At 45.2% G+C, this 12,969-nt stretch overlaps 1 protein-coding gene across 3 annotated transcripts in view; it reads right to left on the bottom strand.

The window, feature by feature from the left end:
* ALS2CL (ALS2 C-terminal like) overlaps positions 1 to 12,969 on the bottom strand; it is a 64,332-nt gene that overhangs the window by 36,022 nt on the left and 15,341 nt on the right. For all 3 annotated transcript variants that reach the window (XM_030549841.1, XM_030549842.1, XM_030549843.1), the window contains exons 2-3: positions 2,838 to 2,946; positions 1,357 to 1,549 (exon numbers count right to left, since the gene is read on the bottom strand). In XM_030549841.1, the coding sequence (XP_030405701.1) occupies positions 1,357 to 1,549; positions 2,838 to 2,946 (302 nt within the window). The remainder of the gene's footprint in view (positions 1 to 1,356; positions 1,550 to 2,837; positions 2,947 to 12,969) is intronic.

The raw sequence follows: 12,969 nt of genomic DNA, 5'->3' as shown, positions 1-12,969 counted from the left end.
CCACTAGGCTGATTACCAGGAAAGTACCTTAAGATCCACTTTGCTTAGGCGATGGCAGCCCTGGAGGGTTAGTCTGCAGGGACTGAACCCAAGACCGGTGATTTAACCCTATGGGCTTCTACTGAGGCACAGAACCAGGTCTGCTAGACTAAACCCAGTAGACATGGTCTCACCACCAGAAGCAGACAGCCCAATGTCAGCATGTGCTCTGCTCCATTTTGTCTAATTTCTTGAAACCACCAGGTGTTCTGCTGGGGGCAGGTTGTTATATCATTTGTAACCCCCCTGCCTCGCCATCCACACGATGCTTCTCCCCGGAACCATAAGAGAGAGATGGCTTTGGTATGGATGTGTCTCTCTCCCCCACCATTAACACAACAGTATGCACCTGCAGAGTCAGATCACCCTGCATGCTAAACATGTGACATTGCAGGATCAGGACTAGGGTGTGTAGGCAATCCGATCTGCTAGCACAGGACCTGACATCCATGCAGAGGCCAGCCTACACAGAGAGCAAGGTGTGATATCCAGCGTCCTGAGTTTGGGATGATTGCGTTTCTAACGAATGGCAGAGCAACTATAAGCTGCCGGTTATCCCGGATTTTAATGGAGTTTATAGCACACCCAATCCTGAAAACACTCCTGCACAGGAGCAATCTCCTCGGCAGTTGTGCTTTAATAGATTCGAATGACTGTGACATGTTCCTTTTTCCACTCCGTGTGGAGTGAGGTCTGCTTGCTTCCCCGCACCCCACCCCGATCTAGACACAAGTCCTCCCATCCTGATCACAGCACAAACTCGGGTTGCATATAACCCAGTCATGGCTTACATCCCCACCCTCCACTCCTGTGGAGCTTCTAAATATCAGAGTGCACCTGTCTTCTTCTTAAACCTCTTCAGAGGAAACAAAAACAAATCACAGCCACAGGTAGGGAAAGGATACCAACTAGACACCAGGGGTTCTCAAACTTCGCTGCACAGTGACCCCTTTTGACCACACAAATTACTATATGACCCCAGAAGGGGGGACTGAAGCTTGAGCCTGCCTGAGCCCCACTGCCCCAAGTGGAGAGGCCAAAGCCTGAGCCCCACCGCTCCAGGCGAGGGGGCCGAAGCTGGAGTCCAAAAGCTTCAGCCTCAGGCAGGGGCCTGTAACCTGAGCCCCACTGGCCAGAGCTAAAGCCCCGGGCCCCAGCAAGTCTAAGTCATCCCTGGTGACCTCATTCATATGGGCCCCTGACCCACGCTGGGGTCCAGACCCACAGCTTGAGAACCGCTGAGACAGACGAAGATTTAATCCTGATCCCCTAATAGGTTTGCTTCAGTAATCAACATTATAGTGTCTTTGTACTTACTGGATGTAGATACTGAGAAACAGGTCTCCCTTCCATAGGATGTAGAGGTCTTGGAGGCAGAGCGACGGGGAGATGCTGAACTTCTCTTTCAGCAGCCGGTGGTTTTCCTCGGTCAGGTCCCAGAGAGCGCGGAAGCGGTCGTTCAAAAGCAGCAACAGTTTCAAGTTATCCTTTCCTTTCTGCTCATGAGACTCTTTGAAAGAGACCAAGAAGAGATGACACTACAAAGTCACAGAACGATAAAAAAGTGCAGGACTGGAAGGGACCTCGAGATGTCTTCTAGTCCAGTCCCCTGCACTCAAGGCAGGACTTGGTGATGAGGCTCCAGTAGTCTCCTGGGAGACACATGGTGCAGTGCATCACTTCGGTATTTTATTTCCTCAATGGAGATTATATATATATATATATATATATATATATATATATATATATATACACACACACACACACGAATCTGAGACATTCTACAGAAAGAAGAGCTGATGGCTAGCATGTGTGGACACCCTCTACCTTAAGAAGTTGTGTGGATCACACACTCAGCTGGCGTGTATTGGTGTTACTCCATTGAAGTCAATGGAACGGCACCAACATACACCAGCTGAGGATCTGGCTGCACAAGTTCCATTTGCTAAGAGCTGGGTGGTCACTGCTATCAAGAGGAAAAGGCAGGAGGAGCACAGCAGCTTAGGGAACTAGGCAAGGGAGTGAGAACCATTCCAACTTCACTCCTTCGTGTTGAAACAAGCTTGCAAGTGGATACAAGATTGGGGGCTTGGTTTTCAAAGAATGGAAAGTAGCACCAGTTTAGATCTATTATGGGTCCGACTCTTCTCACACCAGTAGGAATCTGGATTTACTGCAAGGAAACAGCCGTCAATGATCCAAGCCGACGTCTTGGACGAGAGGTCACATGCAACCTCGTAGAGTATGTACTAGGATAGCACCCTTTGCATGGGGTTAAGTAGCAGTGTAGACAGCAAGGCACAGCTTAGGCAAGTAGAGCATAGACACACTTGAAGAGTGTGGTAATGCCCCTGAATACAGGCCCTACACGGCTCCCTACTTACCCAAGCCTCGCCTTCCCTGTTTAACATTGCTATTTTAGCCGTGTCGTGTTCTGCCATCTCTCAGCTACTTGTGCCCTTCCCCCTCTGTGAGGAAAGGAGCCTTTCCCTGCTGCCTCCTTCACCTGAGCTTTTCGCTGACACATGTATCTACATATCACAGGATGGACGCAGCTTGTTTCTTCACTGTGCCAGGGGTGCTACACATCGCTACACACCGCTTTTGGTGGTGTGTAGTGTAGACGTAGCTTTAGAACGCCGATTAATCTGAACTAGGTTTAGATTCCATTTCCCCAGGTTAGAACATCTTCCAATACGCCTGCCTCAGTTCCCACTGAAGCCTGAGGACTGCATCGATCAGATGCCGGGAAGCAGAGATTCACAAGCAGGTGGCTACATTCTCATCTGTGGGCTTACCGGCCTGGAGCAGGGGCTCGAGAACGATGGTATTGATACGTGCTAGACATGCAGAGAAGGTTTCTTCTGATCGTAGGAGCGACTCTGCTGCTTCAGTAGCACACATGTCCTAGATGCAAACAGAGTTAAAGCCATTCACTATAAAGAACCCTACACCACAGCATGGCCTCCAGGCCCCCAAATTGGGCCCTCCTGGTTCTTGGTGCTGCACACACAGCGAGAGACGTGCCCAGTCCAAAAGAACAATCTAAAGAGAGAAAAGTGGGAGGGGAACTAGAAGGACAGAGGTGAAGTGACTTGCCCAAGGTCACACTGCAAGGTCAGCGGCAGAGCTGGGAACAGAGCCCAGTTTCCCTTCTCCAAATACTAATTCTCAGACCACTGCTTTTGTCAACGGACCATGCTGCCTCCTTGCAAGACTTCAGCAAGCATCAGAGCTTTCAGAAGAAGTCCTTGAGCTTTTCTAATACTGAATTAATGCCCCAAGAGCTGGACTCGCTTTCCTGAAGGAAGCCACTTTATGCCAAAAGGGCGTACGGCGAGGACAGGGTTAGTTCAAACTTCCTCCACCATTAGCATTGTGCCAACGAGCCTCAACAAGCCCCCAGTGGCAGCAAAATATGTTGTATGCTGCCACCAAGCTACCCACCATAACAGCTGCTCTGACCACATCCACCCCAAGGGAGCAGAAAGTCATAACTGGACAGCCAGGGCAATCCATCGGCCCCCAGTGCTGCACAGAACGGAAGTGCTTTAGTAATATTGCTTGTGTTCACAGGCCAACCAACAAACTCCTATTGCTTCCTCTTTAAAAGGAGAAAGATACTAACCCAAGTGCAGCTAGCATGCGTCACGGAGAGCCACGGTGGAAAGAACCCAAGCAGTGAAGAAAATCAAGGGCAGGGTGAATGTGGTTTGGAGATCCCGCTAACAGAAAACGTGCCACTGTAACTAAGACTACAAACAAGGTTTTTTCTGAGGCTCTCTGTGATAGCCATGGGCACTTAACTTCCCTAAATTACAGGGTTATGAAATTCCGTAACGTTGGAACAGTGTGCATGACTTAAAAGGCTGGTTTTTGCAAGAACATTGGGACAGGAAATGCCCGCACATCACAATAAAAATCAAGACAAGACAGGCATCTTAACCCCACTCACCTTCCAAGTTCCAGACTGCACAAGTGCACAGGATAATGAACCAGAAAGCAGAAGTGAAAAAAAGTCAAAGACAGCAAGAAGACTGTAGGTGTCTAAACAATTTTGGTTTTAGGTGCATTTATCCCACTGCCTGTGGACATGAAGATGAAATTTCTCCTCACTCAGCTCTCTTACAATCTTACATGCTCCTCCCCACCCCAATATTGGGATTGGCGCCTTACCATTTAATGCAAGGATAAATGCAACACCTCGATGAACTAAGGAAATATTCCTACTTTACAGGCTGGCAAATGAGGCACAAAGAAACAGATAGATATCCAAAGGTAGTAAGAACCTAACGATGCTATAGGCATCTAGGGCAGGGGTAGGCAACCTGTGGCACGCGTGCTGAAGGTGGCACTCACACTGCCTGGGTCCTGGCCACCGGTCCGGAGGGCTCTGCATTTTAATTTAATTTTAAACAAATCTTCAACATTTTAAAAATCTTATTTACTTTACATACAACAGTTCAGTTATATATTATAGACTTATAGAAAGAGACCTGCTAAAAACATTAAAATGTATGACTGGCACGTGAAACCTTAGATTAGAGTGAATAAATGAAGACTTGGCACACCACTTCTGAAAGTTTGCTGACCCCTGATCTAGGGAAAATTTTCAAAAGCACCTAAATGGGTTCTGTTCCCAGCTAAGTGCAACTGAAAACAATCCACTAGGCATCCAGCATTATCTTTAGAGGCCTTTGAAAATCTAGTCTTAACTGACTTGGCCAAGCTCACAAGAAATCTTTGGCAGAGCAGGGCTTTGAACCCAGAGCTCCAAAATCCCAAGCTTGCAACCTGATCACTGAATCATAAGCACTTAAACATGTTTCCTAGCTGTAGGAAGAAGGGTTTTCCTTAATCAAGGTTAGCGTGCAAGCTAGCTGGTGCATGACAGCTTATTTTGCCTTCTAATTTGGTATAGCTGAAGAAAGCAGTCAGAGATCTATTATATCCACAGAGAACACAAAGTTAGATCAGGCTGAAATCTGACATTTTGAAATTGATAGAAATGTTAGGGGTTTTTTTGTTTTGCCTTTTCTTTTTTTTTTTTTTTGGGTGGGGGGGGAGTGTTTTGCTGAAATGTCACCCTTTCACCAGCTTTGCTCTTCACAAAATTCCCACCCTGGGCTCCTTCCCACATTCCTAATCACCTACTCACTTCTGATGCAGGCAGTGTGCATTAGGAATGCTTTCTTCTGACATCAGAGACAGGCCACTAGAGACAGGATGAATGACTTCTCTATTCCAGTTCTCTCTCAACCCCTATGCCACACACTTCCTTGCTAAAAGCTTTTGTGATCGCTTTCACTGGAAGGCTGCCTACTAGCTCCAGTACTCAAAATTACAGTCATCGGTTGACGTCACTTATTACATAATCAAGCACTCAGACTTTTAAAATAGCATTTGATACAACATCCATGACATCTTGCTATACCACATGATCCAATGAGGCATAGTGGGGTAAGGGCAGAATTTTCTCCTGATTTCCCTGCTCTGTTGACAAGCTCTTTACCCAGACAGTTCTTTGAATAGATAGCGTGTCTATACACCCAGAATCAGATAGCACTAAGGAGAGGTAAAATCGGTCACTTATTGAACAAGGTTGATGCTGATTCAGGGCTGCAGGCTTTAAATAACCCACATGAGGCAAGGGCAAGCACAGGTCACTGCCTGCGCTCATGTGAGGAACTGAATGCAAACTGCAGCAGTGCAGTTAGAGTGGGAGGACTGAACTTTACCAGTAGTCACAGGGCCCCCCTGGACAGCAGTTTCACAAGACTCAGTTGTTTTCTCCATGTAAGTTTGTTGGATCCATAAAAACAGCACAGGTACAATCTGCCCACTCTGGAAAAAAGTCTGCTCCCGCTTTTAATACTGAGCCTATGCACACACCGATCTTTGGCACCCCTGGATCAAGACACTTTAAAAAGCAAAGCTGCCAAGTTCTGTGCAGATCTGACATTATGTACAAGTTAACTTCTTAGTTTGCATTAACCATAATCTCTAGCTTTAAAAGCTGTGTGGATTTAGCACTGGCAAGAGGAGTCAAACAGGCTGCCTTGAGAAACAAAGCCCTCTGCTAATCTACAGGACAGCCATAGGACAAACTTCCAACACACTGCCCTGCCAGCATGCTTAACATCCAGTTTCAGAATGGGGGAGGCTTGGAAAATGTCTTCTAGGGGAGTGTTTCTCAATGACTCATCCATGGACTGGTGCCACTCCCTGAAACAGTTCAGGAAGGTGGCGAGCCGGTCTCTGGTATCAAAAAGGGCGAGAAACACTGCTCTAGGTAATGAGTAATCGTCTCCATGGCCCCACCAAGATCTAAGCCTCCACCAGGTAGCCCAAAGCCCAGTGATAAGTGACATGTGAAAGCCAGATCCAAGATCTTCCCACTCCAAACTCATCGCACACAAACCAAACTTCCATTAGAAGGGAGCCGCCTTTAATCCCAGCTGAGTGGATGGATTATCTGTGGTAACAAGGCCTAAAGCATAAGGGCTGCCAAATAAGCACCCCACAAAATGCACGGACCTAGGCATGGCTTTAAGAAATGACAAAGTATAATTTCCATTGGACGATAGGAATGAACAGACTCCACAGGTTAGTTGACTTGTCCAGTGTAAGAGCTGGGAATTCGGCTTGGTAAGCCAGCCAATTGTCCGGTAAAATAAAATTCAGTGTCACCACAATCAAATACTGTCAAATATTAAAGCAAGAATGGTCTGACATAGGTGGCAGCCTACCTTTTCCATGGCTTCATGGTGCCATTCTCTCATTTTCTAGAACGTCGTCGTTTCATATTTTTCCTCAGTGAACTCAGCTAAGGAATTTATGTGTAACAACAAAATAAAAAACCCCAAGTATCTAAGGCTAAGCCTATTGGAGGCCAGTCTTCTTTTTTGTTACTCTAATAAGTTAGTGCTTTAAAATATTTGACCACTTATTTTTGGACTGGTCAAAGGCTCAACCCAAGTGGGAGTAGAACCCAATTCTAACTTGCAGTCCTATGCCCTACACTCACTTATTTAAATCAGAATGACCATTGATGGAAAAGTCCCTTAGATGTTAGGCATGACTCAACGTCTCCTATAGAAGAGTGGGTTAGATCATGGCCAGTTTACGAAATACATTGCAAATGAGATGGTAATGGAACCTTTAATATGACTATGAATTTCCAGCAGGAGATACTGGGTTAGAGCTTAGGTTTTTCTTTCACTTAGCTCAGTAACCAACCAACTCTGCAGTGAGGATGCAGGCTAAGTTACTCAAGTGCTGACAGTCCCGCAGTGCCTTCCCACAATTCCCCTGGGGGCCTAGATGGACCAACAAGTTCTCCCACAATTCCCTGGGAAAGAAAGAATATGAGAGTCGTTCAGCTTGCTACAGGACTAAAGATGTGCCCCCAGAAGTCCTAGCAACACACAAGGGAGCACAGCACCAGACCCAGGCTAACTCTGCAGTGAGGACACCCCTAATAAGGGTACTTTTGGTGCCTTTCACCCCAACAGTTTACCATGGGGCTCCATCATTTCATCTCTGGCACGCTTCTCTCCAGAGGCGGCTGCAAACATGCCATCAAATGTCAAGGGAGACAGAAGAGTTTTCACAAGAACATTGAGGCTGACCTTAATTTTCAGGTCCATGAAATCTTTAGCATCCATACAGGAGAGACAGGAGCCCCTCCATCTCTGTACAACACAATCAGGAGTTGCTGAGTGCAGCAAAAAGCAGCAAGAAATATCCCTGGTAAATGTAGGCAAGTCCTGCCTTTTATTATTCATAATACTATTGAGAGAATGGGCGGGGCAGGGATGCTAAGAAAACAGATCCTTATATTTTTAAACATCATGTTGGCAACCCTCCAAAACGTTCTCAAACACAGTGGTGCACTTTGGAAAACCAAGTTGGTTTTGCACTTGTGGTGCTGTGGAATCAAGGCATTTTGAGGCCAATATTCAGGCTGCTTGAGCTCGTACACCATTTCTAGTGGAGCTGAACACCACAATGCAGAATCTTGGGTAACATAGCAATGGGTGGCATCAAAATTCTCAAGATCAGCATTTCAGAAAAGTCTGGTTATTAAGGGACTTAAGCAGCCCTACAAGTACCACTAGTGATTGGATGGATACAAGTTTGAACCATAAGAACAGCCTTACTGGGTCAGACCAAAAGGTCCATCAGCCCAGTATCCTGTCTGCCGACAGTGACCAATGCCAGGTGCCCCTGAGGGAATGAACAGAACAGGTAATCATCAAGTGATCCATCCCCTGTCGCCCATTCCCAACTTCTAGCAAACAGTGACTAGGGACACCATTCTTGCCTATCTTGGCTAATTGCCATTGCTGGACCTTATCTAATTCTTTTTTGAACTCTGTTATAGTTTTGGCCTTCACAACATCCTCTGACAAAGGAGTTCCACAAACTGTCTGCATTGTATGAAAAAAATACTTATTTTTGTTTTAAATCTGCCGCCTATTAATTTCATTTGGTGACCCCTAGTTCTTCTGTTATAAGGAGCAACCAACACTTCCTTATTTACTTTCTCCACACCAGTCATGATTTTATAGACCTCTATTATATTTCCCCCTCACTCCCATTAGTTTTCAGCTTGCAAAAGAGAAGTCCCAATCTTATTAATCTCTTCTCATATGGAAGCCGTTCCATACCCCTCATAATTTTTGTTGCCCTTTTCTGAACCTTTTCCAATTCCATCTCTCTTTTTTGAGATGGGGCAACCACAGCTGCACCATAATGGAACTTTCTAGTAATGGGATCTGAGAGGGTCTTTTCTAGTCACCACATGTTCTGAGTTTTCCACAGATGTATTTAAGACTGGTCCAGAGAGCCAATTCCAGGAGTCTTGGGAAAGGCTCTGATTTGTTCTATTGTTCTTTCTTCCTTAAACATTAAGCCACGTTTCTAGTTCATGCAACTGTGATAAGCCACATCCCAGCATTGTAATATGCTGCAGTGTCTGCACTCAGACTAGAATCCCAACAGAGATATTTCATCTCACGAGGAAAAAATAGGCCCAAGCCTTATTTTGGCCAATAGACACTCTGAAGCAAGCTCTTCACATCAGACTTTCACACAGCATATTGCGTTAGTGTCGGGGTGGATTTGATTTAAATCATTAGTCAGAAAGATTCGATTTATTCATGGTTTTCTACATAAAAGTGCATTCTTGTTGCTTGTTATAACCTTAAAACATTCTTCACAACTCAGAGATAGATGTAGGTTTCATTTTTAGAAGGTATACACGATACATTTTTAAACAATGATTTATTTTGAAAACTTTTCAGATTATTTACCAGAAAAATGAATTATTTGGTTATTTAATTTACCAAATGTAATTGAACCAGATAGTTCCACCTCCCAATGACTTCATAAGTATCTCCAGTTCAACAGGTTAATCATTAATATTTGGAGGATTTTCTTGCCATGCTGTCATTAAGTGGTCTGGATTTTTTTCTTCAACAGCAAACATAATATTTTAACAAAACAAGCATGTGTCCCTTGCCTCTCACATACATTTCCAGATTTTTTTCTCCTTGCCCAGATCTATCCTGCCCCCAGCAATCTTCAATTCATTGAACTTTTTGAACCTTTGCATTTTGAGAGGTAAGGGATTGACTCTGCATACACAAGTTGCAGAGGGACAATAGGGTTGAGGTCTGTTTTTTCTCACCTCTATATATTAGTTTATTTAAAAACATTTTTTCTGTTAACAAGCATGTTACCACTGGAGAGACAAATCCACAGTCTGAGAACTGCAAAACTGACAGGATCTTCTAGACTGAGCACTGAGTAGATCGAAAGATTAACCTAAATAATCGATACAGAAGCTTACGGAACCCCATAAATTGGGTCCCTAATCCATGAACTATTGGAACTCATTTACAAAACTTTTCTTAAACATTACATGAATATATTGTCTCATACTACAGAATTACAATTTATAATCCCTATTCCATGATGAGATATATGAGCTATAATGTATCTATCTTTAGATATGCTTTTTGAGGAAAAAGCGTTTTATAAAAAAATCCAATATAAATAAAAAAAATCAGAGTTTTATCCAGCCTGCTTAGTGTACAATGGATTTAACGCCAGGGAAGCAGATGGGAACACAGTAAAGAAAATAAAGAGAGCAGAGAGAAAATGAAAGAAAACCCAAGGCAGTCCTGATTGGCAAGAAGGGAACAGGCAAAGGATTTTGCTTTGTCATCTATTTGAATCAGTTTTTACTGTAGTTATAAGAGGAGTCTCCAATAGGAGTGTAATTTTAGCGCTCTCGTGGCTAGGATGGAGTCTGCTCTGCAGGCAGCTCTGGCCAAGAGAAGGCACGCGCAGGAATGCAGCAGGAGAAATCCTTTCCACCCCAGGGGCACCTGTTCCAAACCCCTCAGAGTGAACACACCCACCCACTGGAAAAGTACAATGGATGTAACAAAGGGAGATATTTATTTACAGAGGGAAATCAAACAAGGGGAAACACAGGGGGAGCAGTAAAACAGGGCTGCATCCAAGCCAAGGCCCCAGGGGCCCAGTAGGAGCACAGTCTGGAAGGGCAGATGTCAAGCAATGGGTCTGCACACAGAGTTCAGGAGTCCTGAACACAGTTCCAGTCCAGTGCTGAGTCCTGGGTACTCCTGGTCATCTTCGGTGCCAGTGAACGCTCCCCAGCAAACCCCTGGGGTGCCCTTTTCTGCCAATCTCTGCAAAGCCACACAGAGCGACCGCCTCCCATTTAACTAGCTACAGCCTCCCTCCTTGTTCCCAATGCAGAGTCACAAGTCCCAGTACTCACAGCCCCATGCAGCTCTGGGCAGCCGTGATACTGGGTCCAGCTCCGGCCTGTTCTTCTTGGGCAATTTCTCCCTGGCCCAGTGCTTCTCCTGGCTCCTGTCCTGGGGTGGCCCCGATCGGCCACCCTGTCCTTCCCAGGCTTCAGGCAGGTTCTCTGCTGCTTCCTTTGCAAGGGTCTGCAGCCCTTCTCTCTCCAGCTCCAGAGCTACCTCCTGGAGTTTCCCTCCATTCTCTCACTGCTCCCCCTCTCCTCTTAGGAAAAAGTTTTAAAGGGGCCCTGCTCTCTAAACCCCAAAGGGGTTACAGGAGATTGAAAGCCTGCTGAAGGAATTTAAGGGTCCCCTCTTGGAGTTTGTTCTAATAGAAGGGGAGGTTGTAGGGGCAGAAAGGCCTACAAAAAACATGACAACAGCAAAGCTGAGACGACTATCTATTCTGCTGATTGACATGGTCTGTTTCCTTGTGCTCTCCCATTTGTCCGTATCCATGTGTCTCCTCTTGTCTTAGATTATAAACTCTTTGGGACAGGGACTGTCTTTTTGATTTGTGTTTGTACAGCACCTAACACAGTGCGGTCCTGCTCCATGACTAAGGCTGCCAGGGCTTTACATTAATATAAAAGTGAGACAGTAAAAGTGCTGAAGTCATGTGAACTCAGGAGAATCAGGTAAGTACTATTATGGACCTAGTAATAGTTAAGGAGAATTAAAGGTCAGGTTGGCAACACTTTTCTTGATCTTGACCTATCAAGTTTGGTAAATCTAGGAGAGAGATGCTAGGAAGGTTAGCATTGCCTAGAGCTGGTCCCAACAGTGGGCAGTATTTTCTGGTTTCAGAGTAGCAGCTGTGTTAGTCTGTATCTGCAAAAAGAACAGGAGCACTCGTGGCACCTTAGAGACTAACAAATTTATTTGAGCATAAGCTTTCGTGGGCTAAAACCCACTTCATTGGATGCATAGAATGGAAGACACAGAAAGAAGATATTTATACGTACAGAGAACATTTTCTGCAGTGTCAAAAACACTTTCTTTTCAAGTGTGATGCATCAAACCCCAGAGAGATGATTGGTTTTCAGATTTGTCCTCCCCAACACCACCAGAAATGGGGGAGAGGAGGGAAGCCACAAAAACCATGTGTTTATTTTGATCTGACCAAAAGAAAAAAAAAGTTTTGAAAAACTCAAGTGTTTTCTGCAGGAGCATTTGTATTATTTGAACAGGCTTCCTTCCAAAAAAACTAGCGGGCAAAATTATGATAACTAACTGAGCTACTTCTATCCCCTTCAATGCATGAGTGAAATCCTGGGCCCACTGACAAAAACTCCAATGATCTTAAAAGAGGCAGAATCCTGGGCTCTAGGAGTCTAATGAGGAAGTTACAGATCCCGGGGGTAGGGGGAAGAGGGTCAAGAGCAGTAAATCAGCAGGACTATATGGCGCTTAGTCAGTGGTTTCAACACCAGTGACACATAAGCAGAGTATGTGGGGGAAGCACAACCAGTCCAAGCTGGCAGCATCTCTCACTTTGCATGGAGCTAAACAGGCAACAATGGAATCTGAAATGTCTAGTTATGGAGTTATTGGGTGAAATCCTCTCAGGCTGATCATTCCCCTCTATTCAGCATTGGTGAGGCCTCATCTGGAGTACTGTGTCCAGTTTTGGGCCTCACATTACAAGAAGGATGTGGAAAAATTGGAAAGAGTCCAACGGAGGGCAACAAAAATGATTAGGGGGCTGGAGCACATGACTTATGAGGAGAGACTGAGGGAACTGGGATTGTTTAATCTGCAGAAGAGAAGAATGAGGGGGGATTTAAACAGCTGCTTTCAACTACGTGAAAGGGGTTCCAAAGAGGATGGATTTAGACTGTTCTCAGTGGTACCTGATGACAGAACAAGGAGCAATGGTCTCAAGTTGCAGTGGGGGAGGTTTAGGCTGGATATTAGGAAACACTATTTCACCAGGAGGGTGGTGAAGCACTGGAATGTGTTACCTAGGGAAGTGAATCTCCTTCTTTAGAGGTTTTTTAAGGTCAAGGTTGACAAAGCCCTGGCTGGGATGATTTAGTTGGAGATTGGTCCTGTTTTGAGCAGGGGGTTGGACTAGATGACCTCC

The sequence above is a fragment of the Gopherus evgoodei genome, chromosome 2 (assembly GCF_007399415.2).
Source record: "Gopherus evgoodei ecotype Sinaloan lineage chromosome 2, rGopEvg1_v1.p, whole genome shotgun sequence".
Classification (NCBI taxonomy): Eukaryota; Metazoa; Chordata; order Testudines; family Testudinidae; genus Gopherus; species Gopherus evgoodei.
The sequence above is the reverse complement of the archived record's forward strand: the minus strand, read 5'-3'. Positions and strand labels throughout refer to the sequence as shown.